This window comes from Ananas comosus, linkage group 10 (genome assembly GCF_001540865.1).
Source record: "Ananas comosus cultivar F153 linkage group 10, ASM154086v1, whole genome shotgun sequence".
In the NCBI taxonomy this organism is placed as follows: Eukaryota; Viridiplantae; Streptophyta; class Magnoliopsida; order Poales; family Bromeliaceae; genus Ananas; species Ananas comosus.
Genome location: NC_033630.1, coordinates 3,070,130 through 3,091,965, shown reverse-complemented (window position 1 = coordinate 3,091,965; position 21,836 = coordinate 3,070,130). Strand labels below are relative to the sequence as shown.

Below are 21,836 nucleotides of genomic sequence, written 5' to 3'. Positions count from 1 at the left end.
CTCCACACATTTACAACTATTCTTCATCCCTGAACCGAAACGAACCGGTCGTTGAACCGGTCCGGTTCACGAATACCCGTCGACTCTCAACTCCGAAGGAGACGAAGAAGAAAAGGGACTCTCGTACCTCGGCAATGGCGAAAAAAAAAAAAAAAACCGAGTTCGTCGTTCCCGAAAAGCTCATAAGCTCCAAAACCCTAAAAAAGGGTGAGATTCTCCCCTCCTATCCCCCTCTCCGCTCCGCTTCGTCCTCTTCTCCTCCGAATAAGTTTCGAAACCCTCCTCGCATGTGCAAGGACGAGGTCCTAAACCCTAAGATCAAAGATCGCAAGAGAAAGTAACTCCAATGACAATGTGCGAGTGATCTCTTTGATCTCTTCCTCTATTTACCCCTTTTTATTTTCATATTACAAATAAGTTTTTTTTTGTTTGTTTTTTGTCCCTTTTATAGGTTGGAATAGAGCGCTTTGATCGCCTTATAGGTTTCTTGTGGATATTTTTCAATGCACCTCCATCATAATTAGGTGTGTTTGATCAACAGGTTCGTGCCTTTTTTGGTTTTGCATTGTTTAGTTGGAAATAATGTGAGAAATTTCAAGATTAATTGCAGTTTGTTATTGGATAGTTTGTGGTATTAGATCATTGATGGAGGTAAATGTGAAAAGAGAATGCATTTAGGGCATTTAATTTCATATATGCTGTGAATGCTGATCATTTAAAAGAAAAACCACTCGAATTATCACTCGAATTATCATTTAACATGTCAATGATTTAAAAGAAAAACCACTCGAATTATCACTTGTTATCAGTGCTGATTTCCCTGAATCCATTTATACTTTCCTTCAAATGTTAAATTTCGAAAGAGAGAAAAAGATGCTGCTTTTAGAGAGGGAGCAGTACAGAAAACAGCTTGAGTGGGAGGGTTAGTTTTGAGTCATTAAAGATATTGAGTAGGTCGTTTGATGCACCGCAAGAAAACAAATGAAGGTAAGCTATGGACGAAAACCTTTATTGCTCCAAATGAAAATATGGGCCAACACATATCAAGGGATGAAAATATGAGAAAAACCCTTCAGCTTGTCATTCTTCGATCCTTTTTAGGCATCTTAATCCTTTATTCTATTCTAGCTTGTATACTCTTGCTTGAATTTGGCCATCTTAGCGAGCTTATCGACAGCCTCAACCAAATGATCAAGCCGAGCCACAAATTCGATAAGTAGCGAGGTGAAAGTGGCGAGTGACAATGCGGCGGTGCTTTCAAGTGCGCGCATCCTGGGGACTAGGTCAGAAACAATTTTCCCTTCTTCTTCGAAGTCGTCCACTTCCCTCGACGGCCATGAGTGTAGCCTTCTTTGTTGCTTCTTCATGCTTTCGTGATAAGACTCAACTTGCATAGTCTCAGTTTTTCCAGTTTCTGGCTCGTCTAAGTTATCGGTCAAGTCCTTGAGGTTAAAAGAGGTTGTTTTGGATGGTTTTCTTTGTAATTTGTTTGAAGTATCGTATTGGTCATGACTCGAGGTGAGAAGGTAGGAATGCATGTCGATAGAGTGTTGGAGACGCTCAGTTGAGCTATGGACGTGTTTCAGTAGACTAGTTTGAAGGCTCCATTTCATATTATTTATGTCTTTGCTCAAGCTGCGCAAAAGCTCTGCTGCTTGGTTCGTGGCATCTAGGATCTCCGACCGGAATGCACACCTTAGGTGGTATGGTGCCTGCAAAAGCGTAGAAATAGTCTTAGATCTAGATTGTGATTTGAGAAGAGGTTAATAAGTTAGCTTGACTATTTTCTTCTAAGTGGGTTCCACAAATACTTAGCCATGCAATTATCAATTCTCTATTGCTTAGATCAAGAGCAACTTGGTAGAGAATAGACTGCAATTCTCAAGATATGTTTTTATTTATTAGACAAGAGAGTGTGCTAGACAAGATTGCATTTATTAAAAGTGTCAATCTGTAGCATGACTATTGATTATGTTTTCCCTTGAGAAATACATATAGTTGGACTCATATAGAGAGTTGGAGAGTTTTGAGAAATTTCATGAGTCCACGTCGTCACCCTTGTAGAAAACCCCTTTAAAAAACACATTTTTAATCTGTCCAACTTTAAATCTATAAGATGAAAATATCTTAGTATTCGCTTTTAGTTAAATTTAATCTACAAGATAGAAATATCTTAATATTTTATTTATAAATTAAACTAAAAGATTTAAAATTTTTTACTTAATCCAACTTTAAATCTATAAGATGAAAATATCTTAGTATTCGCTTTTAGTTAAATTTAATCTACAAGATAGAAATATCTTAATATTTTATTTATAAATTAAACTAAAAGATTTAAAATTTTTTACTTAATCCAACTTTAAATCTATAAGATGAAAATATCTTAGTATTCGCTTTTAGTTAAATTTAATCTACAAGATAGAAATATCTTAATATTTTATTTATAAATTAAACTAAAAGATTTAAAATTTTTTACTTAATCCAACTTTAAATCTATAAGATGAAAATATCTTAGTATTCGCTTTTAGTTAAATTTAATCTACAAGATAGAAATATCTTAATATTTTATTTATAAATTAAACTAAAAGATTTAAAATTTTTTACTTAATCCAACTTTAAATCTATAAGATAAAAATATATGTTTTAAATAAGACAAATTTATTTGGATTAAAGTTATTTATCTCTATATAGACTAGATTTCGGCTATTATGAATATATAAATATAAATTTCGGACTACATTTCTGACATAATTATATAAGTTCCATAAAACTATTTTACATAGAAAAGAAGGAACAACTTTCTTTAGTGATCAACGTCTGTTTCCTATTCTTTTACAATTCTCCTCCAAATAATTATCAACTCTCCTCTTTACGTTGTCTATTTTATTTGTTTTTTTCTTTGATTAATTTTTTCTGCAACCATCTATCTTCTACTCTATATTATGCAAAGCAGTTATTTTCTCTTTTTTTACATTGCCAAATCATTATTGATTGGTAAAGAATAGTTAATTTCTTAGTTTTTCGACTGCATATTATATAACATAATTAAATTATTATAAATATGCCCGTGCATCGCATGGGTACAAATTTAGTTTATGGAAACTTAGATCTATAGATTTGGATACTTTGGCTCCTTTGTACAATATAGTGATATACAGTTAGAAATGATCTAAGATTAATTCAAATGAATTTCAGAGGAGGTATTGGTTGGATTGGTTCAGCTTTGGGAGCTTTCGAAATTAGAAGATTTGTTGGAGCTTTGTTTGATCTGCCTCAATCGAACTGGCATTGAATGAAGCTTACATAAACTGACAAATTTTCACTTTGGGTCATGATCAGACTCAATTGAAGGCATCTGATTCTATTCTTAACTACAGAAGCAACCCAAAGGTGTGGGTCCAACCAAGAACTTCATCCATCCCCAGATAAACAGATCATGCCTGCGAACAAGGCCACGTCCGAAATCCTCATTGCATATTTTCTAAGATTTTGTGTTAAGAATTCATTCTTTGTTGTAAATTCAACGGACAAAAAGGAGGAGAAAGTGAATATGTGGGAAAGAAAGCTACTAGAACTGAATCAATGATAGAGTAGTTTTTGTGTGAGAGAGAAGATGGAGTACTTAAACAGCACCTGAATCTCTGAATGAAGGCAACCATGCAGAGCCATGACCTCATAAGCACAGTGTCGAAGCACGGCCCCGACCTTGACATACTCTGCCCAAGGGCAGAAGAACTGCCTGAATTTCCCATGAGGTGGCTCCCATTTTGCTGAATTGGCCTACAATTATTACAAGAGTATTTTAACTAGATAGCAAGAGTATTTAGATGAGCTGGTCATTAAATCTAAAAATACAAAGAACCCTAGCAGAACATTTTTAGAAAATTTTTGACAGTTCATTAAAGTGCACCTATATGCGTTTGCTATTAAAGTATTGGTACCAGTGAGTCAAGCTTTGCAGCTGAATTTAAAGTTGCTCGGCACTTTCTAAAAGCTGGCTCATCAGGAAAGTCGTCCATCACTGTCTTTGAGAACTCAGGATGATCTGATCCATCATCACTTAAATACTTCTTGACACACTCTATTGCAAATAAGAACTGGTGAACAGTTGTATAGGAAATATTTTGAGGAAGTTGAAAGATTAGAGAATGAAGAGAGAAGGACCTTCGAGGGAGTCGGCTACAGAGTTGACGTTATTGACAAGCTCTCTATGTAGTTGTTCTCCTGCCCATATAGGCGAAATGAAGACGTTCACAAGGACGGCGACGAACCCTCCAATTGCAATAGAGTAGAGGCGGTTCATGGCAGTCCTGATAGGATTTCCCATACGATAGCCCGACACAATGATCAAGCAGTAGGTGAAGAGGATTACTCGGAAGCCATACTCGTAGGGGACCAGAGATGGCCACAGCTTCATAAAGGATGTTATAGCTCCTACATGTGTACATTGTTATTATGTAAATGTAAGATGTCTACTAACAAGGAAGTGATAAATTTGACTGTTAGAACCTTTTTAATTGGATGCTTGGATTTATTTTAGTTGTAACATCACAGTGGGATTGAAAAACTCAGTGAAGTGATTGTTGCAGAATGGAGAAGCAGATAATAAACAGTAAGAGATAGAAGAGGGATATAACAAGTGAGACATACCAACGAGGAAGATGCTGATGCCAATGACATAGGGCTCTGCAATGTGGCCACTGGACATTGCTACTTGTATCACTACTATTGCAAAAATCCCGGCTAGTAAGCTTCCAAGAGCCCGGTTAAATCCTCGATTAAATGTAGCACCTGTAGTGCAGAGATTAACTTAATTGTCGCACTAGTGCACATATTATCACGTAACTTAAAGAATAGACACACTTACGGCTTTGCTTTATTGAGTGACAGGGGAGATTTTGTATCCCCCTTATTTTACCATGGACTACAAAACAAACTAAAATAAAAGTAAATTAGGGCACAACAGTCGTGGTCAAACCACGTTTTCTAGCCAACTTTTGGAACTGTGTTGGCTTTAACTTTTTCCTTAGTTATCTCAGTGTTATTATCCCTGCAATTATTGTAGTTGTTCATTTGATGTAAGATCAAAACCAATCTTGCTGCTCCCAGTTGTTCTTGGACACCGGATTATTAACCTTAGGATAAAGAAGACAAATCCCATTCCTGGACCTAACATATGGTCTAAGTATAAATGCTACAGTATATAAGCATACAAAAATCTAATTGCCACCATAATATATGAAGATGAAACATGATTGTGTGCATACCAACTGTGTACTCGAACATAACTGCGACAGTGAGTATGGACCAGATGATGTTAGTCCCGAACACTTCGTAAGGCGCACGAAAGAGTATGAGCAGGGATACTAGGAGGCAGGCTAACCCAACCTTGAGAGAGAAGGTCACCCTCGTGGTGTCCGTCTTGGCGAACTCCCACACATCCCATATCCATTTCCTTGGAGACAAGCTCTCGATTATGTTATTAGCATCAGCGTTCTTCTCAACTTCAGGCGCCACAGCCTTCGGAGGTAAGTGGAAGTCAATTCGTATACTACCCTTCTTTCCATTCATTCTCTGGTACTTAGATGATCAAAGAGCAAATCAATGCTTGCTTGCTTAGAATTCAGGTGATGATGATCTTTGTGAGACGAAGAGATTGTTGGGAATGATGAGAGTTATATAAGGTCATGCATGGTCCTTGAGGGTGAGATGGTGGTGCAATTTGGCGTAGGGGGAGTATAATTATTTCGTATTTGCGAGAATAATACTTTTCAATAATAGAAGGAAGGATTAGGAAAACATTGGATAGAGAGGAAGATGCTTCAGCTCAATTATGTTTATGTTGATGGGGAATTGGAATCTATTATTCCAGTGAGGTGACTGTACGACATGGCCTTCTTTTACCAGTTTATACCACTGCATGCATGGATTTTAATGTTCGCTACATAGGTGTGCATGAAATGTTAACGTATGTAGGTGTAGTTGCATGGGTGTTTTTGGTTTGCATGGTGCTTAGCGTTTGCTCCATTCTTTTTGTTTTAGATGTATAAGCTTAGTCAATTAAGAACACATACTGCTTTATCTCCGAATAAGCTTAGTCAGTATAAGAACACATATTGACAAAGGGGGGTAAAGGACTGAAACAGTGGAAGAAATCAAGAGATGAGAATAAGTAATGCAAGGGCCAATTCGAACTAACCTAGATGCATATGGAGGTGGTCATGTAAAATCATTTAAGGGAATGGTTTCTTAACAATAGATAAAAAAACACTAAATTTGAGTGGATTGGAATTTTGAATTCAAAAATTGAAAACAGTAAAAAGCTATTGTATGTTGTAAACCCCAGAAAATTTACCCTTTCGGTGTTTTGCTTTTCTACGTCTCTTTCTTTTTTTTACTTCAAGCGCATAAATATTATTCTCTGTTGCATGATAGAACAAGGTCTGAACAGCACAAACCTTCCAGCTAAAGAGAGGAAGAAAAATCTATGTTCTCATATTGTTGCTTCTCATTCATGCATGAACAATAATAGTGAGAAATATTTGTCTCTTTAGAAAATTGCTGAGTAAACTGTGAATTTCATTGTATAAATTGCATACCAAGCTTTGGACTCTATTTGTGTTCATTAAGTTAACAAAAGAATAATTAAGGTAGTGTTTTTCCAATCTTTTATGAAGTTACTTAGTCATGTATCTTTCAAACTTTTGTTAGCGTAAATTAAAGTAGAAAAAGTAATTCATATATACATTTTTCTCTTCCCTTTCGTTGTATCTATTATGCTAATTTTTACTAATAACCAGTACTCAACTTTATTGCATTCGCCAAATTTCGTACGCTCGACCTAAATTCCAGTTTTATTTTTTATTTTATTTTTTGCATTATTCCTTACCTTTGCTTAATGTTTTTCAACCAATTTAAATTTTGTTGTCTATAATTTCCATTACTTTCTGTTATTTTAATTAAAGAATCAGATGCTGCTCTTGTGAATTGCAAAAATCTGAGCTTCTAAGCATCAATTCACACTTCATTAAAATGTTTTGAATTACTTTTACTAATTAGGAAAAAAAAAATTGAAAGCAGTAGCTGCTAGAGTAGTATTCACACTTCATAAAAATGTTTTGAATCACTTATACTAAGTAGAAAAATACACCGGCTGTTAGAGTAGTTGGTTAATTGGTGCCTCTTAAGCCAGGGCAATGATCTTTTAATTCGAATTCTGCTTAAGTAGGAGTCCATTTGTTATAAACAGGATTCGAACCTAAGATCCATTATCCCGAATGAAGAATACCAATCAACTACTCTAGCAGTTGGTGGTGGTGAGTTTTATATTTTTATTTTTAATTGGTAATATTGATTGTAAACATACACATATAAGATCACTTTTTTAAGCAAAACAAATTTAAATAAAAATGCAATAAATGTGATTCCTAACCTGCCCTAACTTTTAAGCAAACAGAAATGATGCTTTTGCAGCATGTAAGTTGGTATGTTTTCACTACCTATTTGTGAATTTGTAGTTTATGGTATTCGATTATTCGACAGTAAATAGTAATCTTGATCTACCTAAATCCAACAATACCAATTACTTCTACTAATAAAAAAAAAAAAGAGTAAATAAGGAAGGTTGTAAAAGATTCTCACAAACCCATTAAATAATCTACCTAACTTATTACTTAAACATCAACATTAATCCGATAATTATGAGACAGCTGCTAGAATTCATTCCCTAATCCTAAATTCCATTATGAAAAGAACTTCTCTAACTAGGTTTCTAGCAGTAAAAAGAAGAGAGGAGGATATTTTCTTTTGATACATGTCAGGGATATTGTATCATTAGTATCTTTCTTTCTTGTGGTATCTGTTATGCATGACATAGTGAAAATTTCATTAGAACTTCTGCAGGGAATATTTGGCCAAGATAAAACATGCTCATGGCATCAGGTTCTAGAGGAAACCTCCCCCTTAAAAGAGTATTATAGAGGAGACTTTTCCCTCTTTTTGTGGAGATTTATTCTTATGTTAGGTACATGATTATTGCGAGTTTGGCCTGGTTTGTGAAACAACTTCTCAATTTTGAGATTTAGTGATAGAATAATTTGCAAACAAAAGATCTGGACCTTTTCCTTCAAGATCCTCTACTTATGTTGTATTAATGCCTATTTAGCCTTTCTTCTACTTCCGCTTGCAGTTATAATTATTTTCGAATTTTAATAGAGCATTTGACAATCAGAAAAGTCTCAAACTTTTATAGGTGTGAAAAAGCTTAATGGATTTTGCTTTCCAAGTCCATAAGCTATATTTAGTGCTTTTAATTCTGTCGTAGAAAGAAGCTTATGGAGGAATTAAACTGTGTATCTTTTGATAGCACTATCTAGATGGCATTTCATCACATAATAATACAGCACCTTCTAGTAAAGCCAAACACGCAACTTTACCTACTAAATATTTTTTCTGCATTAAGCTCTAGCCAAATGCCACGAGTTTTATGACGTTACCTACTAGACCTACCCGAGCTCGACACGTCATCTTAGGATGCCATATCCTGCCAAATTAGGGCTTGCCTTCAATACAGAAATTAATCAACAATGCAATTCGAAGGAGAAACAATACAGAGAACATTAGAATAATATATGGAGGAACCTTAACTGGGGAAGGTATTCCTGGGCCTGTATTTTCTAGCTTTGAATGAAAGATATATCAAATATATTTCAGCTGTGAAAAAAGTATGGAATTCTTAGCATTGGCTTCTGGCAAGTTGCAGGTGTTAAACAGAACAAGCTGTTGATCAAGTAACAAAGCCCAGCACAATTTGCAATTGGTGGTGCCCAAGAAACAAGATTGAGACATGTCTTAGAGAACAAATTATCCTAAGAACATATTCTCCAAATACTGGTTTTCTACATCACACCCTGAGCAACAGTAGCATCAGAATCACTCTTAAGCATCAGAGGTATTTTTTCACTCATGTTTCCTAGCCATTCAATTCAGCATGTGGCATTGGAGCTTCTACTATATATATATATATATATATATATATATATATATATATATACAGGGTTCAACCTATGAACTTCCCAAACAAGGAATAGTTCTACACAGTGATGCCAACTATTTAGAGTAAAATTTATGAAATTAATGAACCAATTGATGATAGCATATCAAGTACTTCATCACACCCCAAACAAAGAGTTGTAGAACCATCAACCAACCACCCTCACTGTTATACCCCAATAAACCATAGTTGATATAATTAGGATAATGTATAAACATAGCCCACATGACAAAATGATGATCTACATTTCAAGATGCTCTACATGACAATTGAAGTGAACACAAGTGCTGCTTCTTCCGAGTAACTAAGCTTGAAAGCAAGAACACCTACTCTGTTACATTACTAGCTATACAATTGAAATCAGCATCTTTCTTAAACAAGCGCTATAATTTAAACAAGAAGGCTTTTATTTTATTCATTACCAGTTACTATACAGATATTATACATTAATTAGTATGCTAATATCTACTCATAGCAGTAGATACACTATCATACAACAAATGGGACAAAACTTTGGCGGCATATTGGTAGACCCAAAACTTACTCTCAACCTTCAGCTGCACATACAAAAGAAAGAGTAAGATAAAATGTAAGGTAGCATCTTGTCCATGTGAATCTTAACAGGAAGCCAAATAATAATGATGTCTCAAAATAAGTTGGCTTTGGAGTAGACGGACAGCCAAGAGACCGGATTAACTCCTCCACTGGCAAAACCCTAAATTTCGTTGGAGAGTTGAGAGCGACATTATCTACACGGTGCTCATATATTTTGCCATTTTTGTCGAGTTTATATTCGGAGGTGCCGTCGAAGCGGCCATGGCTCTCCCATGGCACACGAGGGATGCCGTGGACAATCCAACGAATCATAATTACATTCTCCACCGGTTGCCATACGCTGACTATGTCTATCCACAAGGCCTTGAAGAAAATTCGGCCGTTAAATCTCAGAGCCCAAAATATCCGTTTGTAGCTATCAACGCCCACAAAGGTGTTCAAAGGATCTTTGAAGACAATATCATCTCTGGTATAAAAAAAATCGATCATCTTAGAATAAAATAGTTATTGATTTCTAGACTATATCATAACTGAATGGAAGTATAAGTAAAAGGAAATATAAGGGGAGGAAAAAAAAAGAAAAATGGAGGTATAGAACCCAAAGGTATAAAAAAATATATATATCTAATTGGTAACTTTCAAAAAATCAGTACACAAACATCCCCCAAAGACCTATCAGTATCTACATCTTGAAAGTTCTCATCATCCTAATAATTCTCACGTGGAAAAGAAACAAAAAGAAAAACATTTTATGATATAAAACATATCAAATAGAAAAACATTTTATGAAAATATATCAAATGTCTAAAGCATAATGTAAATGAAAAGAAAACTATCTGAATGCGATGAATATTCAAAAAGCTTGAAGTACACATTAGCAAGTGTGTATTATCTCATAATATTCTTCCTGCAAAACTTTGTAAATAAAAGTTATAATACTTGACACTTATTGTTTCAAATTCTATGGATCCATAGCTTGGCAAACTCTATCCTTCAAGCTCGATATTAGGATAGAAGGTCATAGTGTCCAGTTGACTCAGTTCAATCTATTTCGCTAAATCTGATAATTTGATATAGTAAACATAATTGTATTGCTGTTCCACTCCGTAACACTCTAAAAAAGGTAACATATACATGCTATACGATAACATTCAGTAAGCTGTGTTAATGGACACAGAACATTAGTTGCGCGCGCATTACAGAGAAAAGCTCAAAAACTTCTCACGCGGGACAATATGGAATAACTTGGTTCTCTAAATGTTGCCTAGTGAGCACACATACTAGAGAAGATGAGGATGATCATAAACCCTCAACTATCCACAGTAATTTGGAGGCCACAAATAATCCAGCTCTAAATTAGTCCAGACTCAGTTTAATGTCTAATTCAGATGTGCTAAGTTCCAATATAAGAGAAGGAATATGAAATTAAAGCGATTTGGACAGATGATAAGTAGAAGGAAAAAAAGGACTAGTTAACTTCAAATGTGAAATATGATATGGAACTAAAATCCACATAGATCCAACAGATCCTAACATATCTAGCCAAGGATCACCAAGTCTACAATTGCAGTATAAATTCTTGCTATAAGGTTCTATCACTCAGCATACTCTTCAAGAGAAGATAGGTGCTGGTGCTTTGTAATTCTAGTATCGCAAGAATTTTTATATTACTCTTATCTCCATTGTTAACACAAATGGTGCATAAGACTTCCAACAAGAGCTGCAATAACTAATTGTCTATGATGTTGAAATTTGATGAAGGTAAACTATATACTCCAAAAAATCACTTTGGGTTACAAGGTGTTCATCTCCAAAAGTTCCCACTTCAACAGTGATGAGGCTAAGCCTTTCAATTAATACCTCGCAGACCAAAGTGCGCCAATCGACATGATTCACACATCCCCATCTCCATGAACTTATTAAATTGGGTTTCATTACATAAATTACTCACTTTTGAAACCTAAGACCTTAGATACCACTGGCATCTATAGTAAACCATCTCAGCTTCTTCAAACCAACAAAACCAACAAAAATTGAACCTTGGAAAAGCATAAGCAATGTTAGTGGTGCATCTATATGACTATACTCAAGCTCCTAATTCTCAACTTTTCACAAAGAAAACTTAAATTTTACTTCCGACTCATCTCAAACAGATGCAAGGGAAGTGAAAAACCTAACAAAACAAAACAATCCAACAACTTGCACATAAAATTGATCCAAAAATCGAACTTTTGGTATGAAAAAGTTTAAGAACGGCAAAAGAATCTAACATTTCGCAAATAAAATCGATCCAAAAAATCAAATTTTCACTAAGAAAAAGCTTAAGAACGGGATGAAACGCATACCTATAGATATCAAATTTAGGCTCCTTGTAGAAGATATCAGGAAACTCCTCCCTCAGAGTCCGAATCGCGTACCCCAAATTAACATAATAATCCTGCTTATCGTCTCCCGCCTCTCTCTGCTGGTCCCTCAAAGAGGGAGGAGAGGATGGAGAAGAGGAGGACGATTCCCGAAGAAGCGACCCCGAGAAGAGGGGGGCGAGCCCCAGCGGCTCCCGAATCGGGTCCGAAACCCTAATCACCCGCCCCTTCTCCTCGCCCTTGACGCGCCCGCGCACGCAAACCCTAGCGCCTTCGCCCCGCCTCTCCGCGCGGCTTCTGCTGCCGCAGCTGCTGCTTCTGCGATTGGGAGGGGTTTTGGCTCCGCGGATCGGGGCGATCTCCGTGAGAGGGAGAAGGAACGCCATGGGCAGTAGCTGTAGGGAGAAGCGCTTTTCCGTGCTGTGGCTTCGGTGCGAGCGCGGTGGTGATGGGACTCGGAAATATTTTGGAGTTTTGGATAGAGGAGAGTGAAAAATGTACGGAAACACCCTCAACTATGTAAAAGATTTTGTTTTGAAATAGACCCCCTCAACTTTTATGTTTTTTATTTAAATTTGGATAATTTTTTGGTCATTTTTTGATAAATAAAATTTAGAATACATTAACCATCTAAAGTATATATAATAATTTATTAAAAATAAAAAATATAAATTACAAAATTTTTTTATGCAATTGAAAAAAATGAACATATTATACAAATTGATAAGCTTGAAATACATAGTATAAAAATTCCTCTATTGGAAATCAAAATCATCATTCATAATCAAGACATTAAGAAGAATTTCCTAACAAATTATCAACTTATTTGAAATATATTTTTACTATTTAAGGAACAACTAAGTCTAATCAATCGTTAAAGTAATCAGATTTTGAACAATTTGATATACTGATAGACTGCAGTAAACTTGCATGAAATATAGCTTCTTTTGTCTTCAAATTCTCTAAAATATTTCTAAAAACTCAAATTGCCGAATCAAATATCCTAAAATTGGAAATGGTCTTTTACGTAGCAGTTGCACCGCATCATCTATATCTAACTATATATATATATATAATTTAGGGGGCCAAATTCAAAAAATCCTATAGTTTAAGGGCTTCCATACATTTTTACTTGATAGGGAAGAGAGAGAGAATATATAATAGAAACTCTTTTAAAAGCACAGTACATGGATTGGATATTCCTGCTCTTGTGGGCCTCAAGGGGCCCTTAGACCCCTCAGAATATCTCACTTCTCTCTCAGTTTGAAGTTGGACCAAGATAGTTTTTTGTGTAGCTTTATCCTTTTCTGGTTTTATCTTTCAGAATCTCAAAAATCACATTATTGGATAGTGACTCAACATAAAAGCATGTTTACTATTGTTTAGGGCTCGTTTGGTATTAATTAAGGGTCGCATAACACTGTTTATAAAAACATAGTCGCGGCCAAGGTATATAAAGATATATTTTTCAAGTTTTGCGATACAACTGTCAAAAAATTATATCTTAATCGACTTATTATGATGCACATACCGTGATATTATGAATGGTATTTGAGTCTGAATGGAGTCTTAAGCGTTAGAATTACTATTTGAGTAACGCTCTTCCGAAAAACATGTATTTTAAGTATGAATGGAAATCTCTATAGCAACATCCTAGTGTGGTGAAAGCAAGAAGATATGATTGAATTTATTTGTGATTCTTATATCCAAGATGCTTATTTGATAACCAACCTTTTTAGGTTCCACAATATTTGTAAACAAGTTGTCATTCATAATTTGGCTTTAAATTGTATAAAATCAGTGTTTAACAAAGAAAAAGCAAAAAAGCAAACAAGGATACCAAATGTGGCCTAAAATTAGAATTTATTTTTGTGTTCTAAAAGCTCATTTTAATTGCTTACCCCATAAATAAAAAAAAATTTAGACTTTTTAGTTGTGGGAACACCAAGTAGTAAATAACCTAATGGTTGATAGTAAACTCATTTTATATAAGCAAGTCAATTTTTATATGTAAACTATTTAGGATACTGTAAATCATCTAAGCACATCAATTTAAAACCTATTGCTAAAACATCAATATATGTCAAAAAATTAGGAATCGTGCATTATTCGATTTATGAGAGAACAATGTTCAGATTTTACGCATTTTGATATGTACATTTTTTTTAATATTATAAATATTCATAATAAATTAAAATTTAATTTTAGAAGGCGGTGCACGAGATGTAATTGTAGACCCGGTGCAGGGAACAATTTCTGATTTTCTGGTCCTAGATTTGGCTAATATTTATTGCGTAGTACTGGTCTCATGCCCAGCTAGTCATTGTTGGTAGAGTTAATGCAACGCGCGCAGTAAATACACTATAAATAAATAACTCAAATAAATAAATAAAAAACAACATCTTACACCTAAGATCCAAATGCTGATAAAAAAATTAAGACAAATAGGTTAATTAGGGCCACAAAAGCCCTATATGAGTGTAAATTTTATATCTATGAATAGAGTGTACGGATAACTGTTGCTTATGCTTAATTTGTTTATGGTTAATTGATCCTCAATTTTTTTCCTTTTTTTTTAGGGGGGTCTATAACCTCTTCTCGCATATGCACCGTATTCGCATATCTATTGTGCCTCAATATCTTTCCATGTGTTTAAGCATGCAACCTTCATTATCTCTTTTAGAGCATCTGACATCTTGGTGTCGAATTGAGAATACTATCAGACTATTCTAAAAACTCAGAAACTAAAAATAGTTTAGTATCAAAATTGATTGGGAGTTATCAGACCACGACCACAATTTACATAGGTAGCCATGATCTTACTAGAGTTGATGCGATTGATTTAATCAAAATTAATATGAATTTGGATAATTGGGATCTAATTAAAATAAAATGCAAAAGTTAGAAACCGAATAGCAAAGAAAAAGATTGTGATCAAAGTGAAAAAAAAAAACTTAAAGGTTAGGGACTATTAGTGCAAGTAAACCTTAATTTTTTTTGAAAAAAATTCTTTTGTACAAACAAATGAATACTTTGTAAATACATGCATGCATAGAAACTGTAAAGCGTCCCATATAGGAAAAACCAAAAGAAAAAAAAGAGGCTATTCCATTTATAGGACCAAAAGTAATAAACAACTTCTCAAACTTAAGCAAATAAAAAAAAATAGGGTAAAACATAGCCCTTAGACGTATATATATACTCTCCATAACAAAGAGATGGATCTGATGGATTTTTTAAATTAAGTTGTTATTATACATGGGAAAACAATTGAGTTTCTTGTACCACTAAATGAAAACGCAGTTACTTTTACCACAAAAAGAAAAGAGAAAAAAAAAAAAGAAAAATTGTAGCTATAATGCATTCTCATTACATGAATATTCCACAGTCAATTTAGAAAACAAACCAAAAATCTCAATATATAGCTACATATATATATAGAAAGTCAAAAGAACAAAAACCCAACAAATTATTATTAGAAAAACAAATTAAGTAGGCTTAGATACTCTAATTACACTCATTCCTCTAATCCCCGCACATTCAAACTAAAATCCTCTTAATTCCAAACTTACCCACTAATTAACCTCTTTAAATCTTAATAATTCCTAAAGTTAATACATGAGATCTAGTGCCAAACCCCTACCCAAAACTCACAATCTACTACTTAATTAATTAATTCACCTAAAAATCTAGCCAACATGAACGCAAGTCCTTTATACAAGGCTAAAATACACAAAATCCTCTTCAATATATCGTGCTTCATATTTTATTCTCTTCGTATTTAATTTATTGTCGAAGCCACGATGTATTCAGGAGGGTTATCTGTAATTTAGCTTTCACACAATTAAAAACGCGTACTCCTCTCGAAAAACAAGAAAAATGAAGAAGGTGTAGCTCAGAAGGAATTAGAGGAAGAGGGCCAAAGGAAGGCGCCGATGGCGAAGCTGCGCTTCTCCGCGAGGTCTCCGATGGCGGGGAGGCCGTACTCGGCGAGGAGGCGGTCGAGCTGCCACTCGGGCATCGCCTCGTAGTCGGCCTTCGCGTACCGCGGGTAGTGAAGAGGCATCTGGAAGTGCCCGCCGCACCTCTCCTTCATGACGACGGCCTGCAGCCGATTCTTCCGGCTGTAAAACCCCCCGTCCCCTCCCCCGTTCGCCGCCGCCGCTGTCGTCGTCGTCTCCATGCAAAATAGTAGCCTTCTTTCTTTCTCTCTCTAGACTCTAGAGTCTCTCTCTCTCTATTTCTTGAAGATGTTAGTTTTGTCTAATGATTTGTGGAAGTAGACGTGTATTTATAGAGAGAGAGAGAGAGAGAGGAGAAGGTATATTCTGGGAAGGAATTATTGCATGCTCCGCGTTGTGCGTCGTTAAACTCCTAATCAAGATTAGATAGAGGTCTTAAACTCCTAAATCTAATGGCTTCGAGTATACACCGCGGTGCAGCAATAATTTTTTCTTTTTCAAAAAAAAAAAAAAAAAAAATTGGAGAAGAAGTTGCGATGAGCGACCGCGACGCATGCGACGGTGCGTGCAGGTTAAGCACTCGACCAACCAATATTGTGTTGTGGTTTTTGTTGTGCGGTGTATTAATTTGGTAATAAATTTAGGTATCGTTTGGTTCGGGGATAAGAAAAAAGTGGCTATTCCAGGGATAGGTATAAATTGAGGTATAAGCGAGGATTAGATCAATTTTGCGTTTGGATGAAAATTCGGTTATTCCTGGAATAAAAAAAATAGCGTTTGGTTAGGTAAGATGGAATAAGAAAGATAATGGGTTTTGTAAATAAAAAATAATGATATTATCCACTTATTATATTTGAATTTGAATTTTTAAATTTTTAAATTTATATTTCTAAATTTAAAATTTTAACTTTGAAATTTAAAATCTCAAATTTTAAATTCAAAATTTTAAATTTTAAATTTCAAACTTTAAATTTAAGATCATATTTAAATTTAAAAAAATATAAAATATCAAATTTTAAATTTCAAAAATTTAAAATATCAAAATTTAAATTTAAAATTTAAAATTTATAATTTAAATTTTAAACTTTAATTTTGAGATTATAAATTATAAATTTTAAAAATTTAAATTTTTAATTTTTAAAATTTTAAAATAAGAATAGTGGTGGGAACAATTAATAAAAATAATTTATTATAATAAATTTATAAATTTTTTAAAAATTCTACTTAAATTTAAATTTAATAAAAAGAATTTATTATAATATTTAAATATAATTTATTATAAATTTTATTATAATATTTAAATATAAATAATATGTATTAATATAGTACAATTAATAATTTTATAATAAAAATAATGTATTATAATATATAACATATTATATTTATATAATTTAGTTTAATTCAATTTATAAGTTTAATTAAGTTTGAAATTAAGCATTGGAATAGCACTATTCCACCAAAATGGTGGAATAGCAAATCCCTTGCTATTCCGGGATAACCGAGAATAGCAAGGTTTGACCGGGATAAAATATCCCGGCCAAATTTCACCCCGTTTGGCGGAATAGCGGGGATAACTTTCGTTATCCCCGCTTATCCCGCGATCCAAACGGGGCCTTAGAAATTTACGTTTCGTTTAGGATTGCGGAGAGATTACGCTACTTGCGATAATAAATTACGATGAAAAATATTCTGTTTGTTTTCGTACGTAATATTGCGTTCCGCATATCGCGATAAGTCGATTACTATATGTTTTCTACGGTCCTACTAGAAAACGTAAAAATATATTTCGATATATTTTTATTTTAACTCTATTTTATAGAATTGTATCAAATAAGTCTCAATATCAAACTAACACTTTGAAAGCTTGTGCATCAAGTAATGTCGTACAAAGCATGGCAACAAAAAGGGGGTGGGTTAGTTGTGGAAATAAATGATGGAGCCCAAGTTCGCTCCACACAATGTATTTGTGTGTTGTTGCGAAGTACTTTTGGTTGAAGCACTTTTCCATGATATTTAGTTGAATGGTTTAGTTTCGTGATTCACAACCGGGTCAAATTTGTCGAGGGTAATTAAATTGGACTTAGTAGTCCCAGATCTTTTTTTGAGTCCCAGTTTCATTTTTCTCGTGATCTTTTAATAAGATCTCAATTTTTTAAGTTTCTAATTAAATTTCCAAAGGTGTTTTATTTAGTCCTCAGGTAAAAAAGTTGTCGCTTGCTTCTAGTTCATCTGCTCATTTATTTAATGTAAATTTATCGTTTATTTATCTATCTTATATTTATATTTCCAGTTTGGACATCTAATTTTTTCTAAAAATAAATCCATGGTGCATATATGTACAAATATACACCGGGTGCAAGCAATAATTCATCCTCTAACAGTAAATGCATACATACATAAACTTAAAAGTTAAAACTCCTAAAAAGTTCAAAAACTACTCGCCAGGGTTTAGGATTTAGGGTTTAGAATGCTTGAAAGTTTGAGAACCCAAATAAAACTTGGCTGAAAGTTTCGGGACAACCGACACAATATTCAGCCAATTTGTTAAACATTGTGATTCACCAAACGCGATCAAATTTAATTATTAATTAAATATTAATTCTTGATTTTTTTTTTTACCTCATAACATGGTAAAAAAAAGAAATGAACAAAAGAGTTACACTACCTTATTATAAGAAGATTGTGTTGGTAAAATCCCAAATATTCAGAAACGCTTCAGGTCCTTAATTCTTTTTAATGATATAAAATTACCGCCGCATACATTTTGTGATAGTCTCTACACAATTTTACTGCTTTTAAATATTTTGTAGCATTAAATTGTAGGCTTTCAGCTACCACAATACCAAACTAGGTTGATGAGGTTAATACCTGAATATCATAAATAGAAAAAATATATATTTATACTAATAACAGTTAAATTTCAAGGTATGAACTCTGTTTTTTCTTTTTTTTTTTGGTAAACTACAAATACCATCCATATGGTTTCGCACTTTCTCACTTTAGCACCATGTGGTTTAAAGTGTATCAAATTAGTGTCATGTGGTTTAATTTTTATCTTTTCATCAGTTTTTTTGTTAATATTTCTTTAAATTACATACAAAAAATTTCAGATATCTCATCTAGATTTATCGAATATTCATTTTAGTATCCTTTAGTTTTAACTTTGTCACTGATTTAACGAAAAAAATTAATAGAGTCGATAATAAAAAGATAAAAATGAAATCATAGGGCACTAAATTGATACACTTTAAACGACATTGTACTAAAGTGGAAAAGTGTAAAACCACATAGGTGGTATTTGAAGTTTTTCTTTTTTTTTTTTGGTTTATTGGTGGAATATTCTTCTACATTACAAGAAGGAATGGACGGACTACATGAGGCGAAAAAAAGTCTCCCACCTAAATTGGCACACTCATTAATTAGTTGTTAATAAATTGGGTGGCAAAAAAATGAGGTTAATTTCTACAACAATACAAGTTTGGCGATGTTTACAAGTATTAATAACTCATACCGCAACCAAAAATATCCAACAAGGACTAAGAAACAACAATGAAGAAGCCAAGAACAAATTCATGGTGCACAGGAATGAAGCCAGAAATTAAAATTCGGGGGGCCAAGATTTAGATTTGATAGAAAAAAAATTCATCCTCGGATAATAAGAAAAAAAATTTGTCAGATTCACCGATCAGTTATTACTAACAACAATAATAACAATATACTCAAAGAGGAATAAGACTGTAAGAGTTGAAGAAAAATGACCAAAAAATTTGAAAAAAAAGTTAAGACACAAATTTTATTAAAAAAATTAATTTGGCCTCCTAAAATTAAAATTTATAATATTTTAATTTTTATTACAAAGGATTTTTATGTAATTTTAAAAAAGTTTGGGGGGGCCATGGCCACTGTGGGCCCCTCAATGGCTCCGCCCCTGATGGTGCGTACATATCTCATTTAATGTTCTCAAGAGATACCGACCGTCTCTAGAGCAAGTGGCAAAAGGTTTGGTGGTTGGTACCCGAGACCCAAGTTCGAATCCTAATTGATTTATATTTTCAGCTAAGTTTATTTCTAAATAAAATAAACGAAGCGGATAGTATGCTACATTTCTCTCAAAAAAAAAAAGTTCTCGAGAGATCTAGAATATATATATTATATATGGTCTCCTTAGCATGTAGGTATAAATGAATCTTGAAACTTGAGGCCTTATAATAACTGGGAGTATATGCTCTATGAAATATTTTACACGTCCACTTAGTACTGAGATTATTAATGAGACTACATAATTAGCTCTACAATGACATCATAAAATATTTTATACGTCCCCTTAGGCCTTAGTACTGAGATTATTAATGAATCTATTGTAGTTCTACAATGACATGGGTATCAACGTTATGCGATTTCAATATCGACTAGCTAGTAGTATTACATCAAGAGACCCGCTTTATTGTATCTGCGAAACCTTTGATTATTTTAAAAGTTCTAAGCATTTAGGATATCAAAGTAGGAGATTCTGAATTTGAATTTTCTTTCATTCAGTTCAAACACAGAAAAATTCTGTGTCTATCAAAAAATTTCAAATCCAGATATAAGAAAGAGTGCAGAAATAGAATGATTACGAGTAAGATAGATATATTTTATATTCTTCTGAGAAATTCAATTGTTGTAAAGAAAACTTTTCTTCTTTTAGGAGAGGAAAAGCATGATGTAGCTTTGAGATGGAAAAGTATAAGTGGCGAGCCTAGTCAAGTTACACTATTGATTGGGGGATCTGAGTCAGGAACCTCATACTTGATCAGTGGCCATTAGGCCCAACAAAGCATTTATTAGTACTATTATATATGGATGGATGCACCATGGAAATAAATTTACCACTAGTTCAGGAAAAGAGAAAATGACGATGCATGCTCTTTTAAAGGTCGCGACTTATTGTTGATGTATTGTTATTGTTGATGTATTGATAAATTTATATGGTAATTGAGACTATATATATATATATATATATATATATATATATATATATATATATATGAATCAATGAGAATTCTTTATATTATGTATGCTAACATGAACATAAATACAACTTCTTTAGGAAAAAAAAATGCTGTGTAGTTGCATACAACAAGAAGCATCTCGTGAAGCGTTGCTCCGTTGCTATATTGTTAACCGCATAACAGGAAGTGTGAAGATGAGGGGTAAATTGATGCCACCTCTGCTCTAATATTTGTGTACACTTGTACCACCTACCTCTAAATTTTTCGGAAAGAAAAATAAAAAAATATATTAGCTGTGTGTATATCTTATATCTTTTAGATCCTAGAGTTTAAAAAAACTAATTTCATTTTTAATTAGAAAATATTGATAAGATAAGTGAGGACATCCCAGCCGTGGATAGGTTAGGATGTAAGCTTTACAATTACATCCGTGATGTATATTAAAAACTTATTTTATGTTTTTAACATTTTAAAAAGATTTAATAAAACCAATAACCAAATTCTAGGTGTAAAATTTATATACATATTATAGGTGTACAGAGAGCATTGCTCTTCCGAGAAATTATTCTCTACATCGAGTGCATCGATACATTTGTCGTAGCTATACGTTCACCGTCCATCTCACCTCTTATTTCAATACAACCATTCAATCTTTGAAGATGGACCCATTTGGCAATAGAATTTTCTCTTTTTTTTTCTTTCCTTTTTTCTTTTCGGCTGAAAGAATTTTTAGTTGAACGATGAACTACCCCGTGAGGCCGTGTACTGGAATCTTCTAGAACATGGGATACGTGGCCAAAGTTTGGTCGATTGTCATATTTTGTTAAGGAGAAAAGGAAGAAAAACTACGCAGCAGTAGAAATGATTTTAAAAAAAAAAAAATATCTCTGCGCACTTCAAAATTGTAACCCTA

At 33.7% G+C, this 21,836-nt stretch overlaps 3 protein-coding genes and 1 long non-coding RNA gene across 5 annotated transcripts; 1 reads left to right on the top strand and 3 right to left on the bottom strand.

Annotated features, from left to right (window-relative positions):
* LOC109716416 lies at window positions 147-20,907 on the top strand. Its single transcript, XR_002217923.1, has 4 exons — window positions 147-354; window positions 452-541; window positions 8,762-8,950; window positions 20,620-20,907. It is a non-coding gene; the product is annotated as an uncharacterized LOC109716416 (long non-coding RNA).
* Window positions 983-5,862, bottom strand: LOC109716413 (aluminum-activated malate transporter 9-like). Of its 2 annotated transcripts, none has more exons than XM_020241842.1 (6): window positions 5,268-5,862; window positions 4,651-4,791; window positions 4,165-4,434; window positions 3,942-4,081; window positions 3,634-3,780; window positions 983-1,712 (listed from the first exon to the last, which is right to left on the bottom strand). In XM_020241842.1, exons 1-6 carry the CDS (start codon window positions 5,569-5,571, stop codon window positions 1,125-1,127), a joined length of 1,590 nt encoding a protein of 529 aa, XP_020097431.1. In that variant the 5' UTR covers window positions 5,572-5,862; the 3' UTR covers window positions 983-1,124. The 2 variants fall into 2 exon arrangements, with proteins under 2 accessions (XP_020097431.1, XP_020097432.1); XM_020241843.1 differs by having other exon boundaries at window positions 5,389-5,623.
* On the bottom strand, window positions 9,439-12,466 carry LOC109716414. The gene is made up of 2 exons (XM_020241844.1): window positions 11,953-12,466; window positions 9,439-10,073 (listed from the first exon to the last, which is right to left on the bottom strand). The coding sequence occupies exons 1-2, from the start codon at window positions 12,354-12,356 to the stop codon at window positions 9,599-9,601; spliced, it is 879 nt and encodes a 292-aa protein (XP_020097433.1). The 5' UTR covers window positions 12,357-12,466; the 3' UTR covers window positions 9,439-9,598.
* Window positions 15,416-16,372, bottom strand: LOC109716415. Its single transcript, XM_020241845.1, has one exon. It carries the CDS (start codon window positions 16,151-16,153, stop codon window positions 15,866-15,868), a length of 288 nt encoding a protein of 95 aa, XP_020097434.1. The 5' UTR covers window positions 16,154-16,372; the 3' UTR covers window positions 15,416-15,865.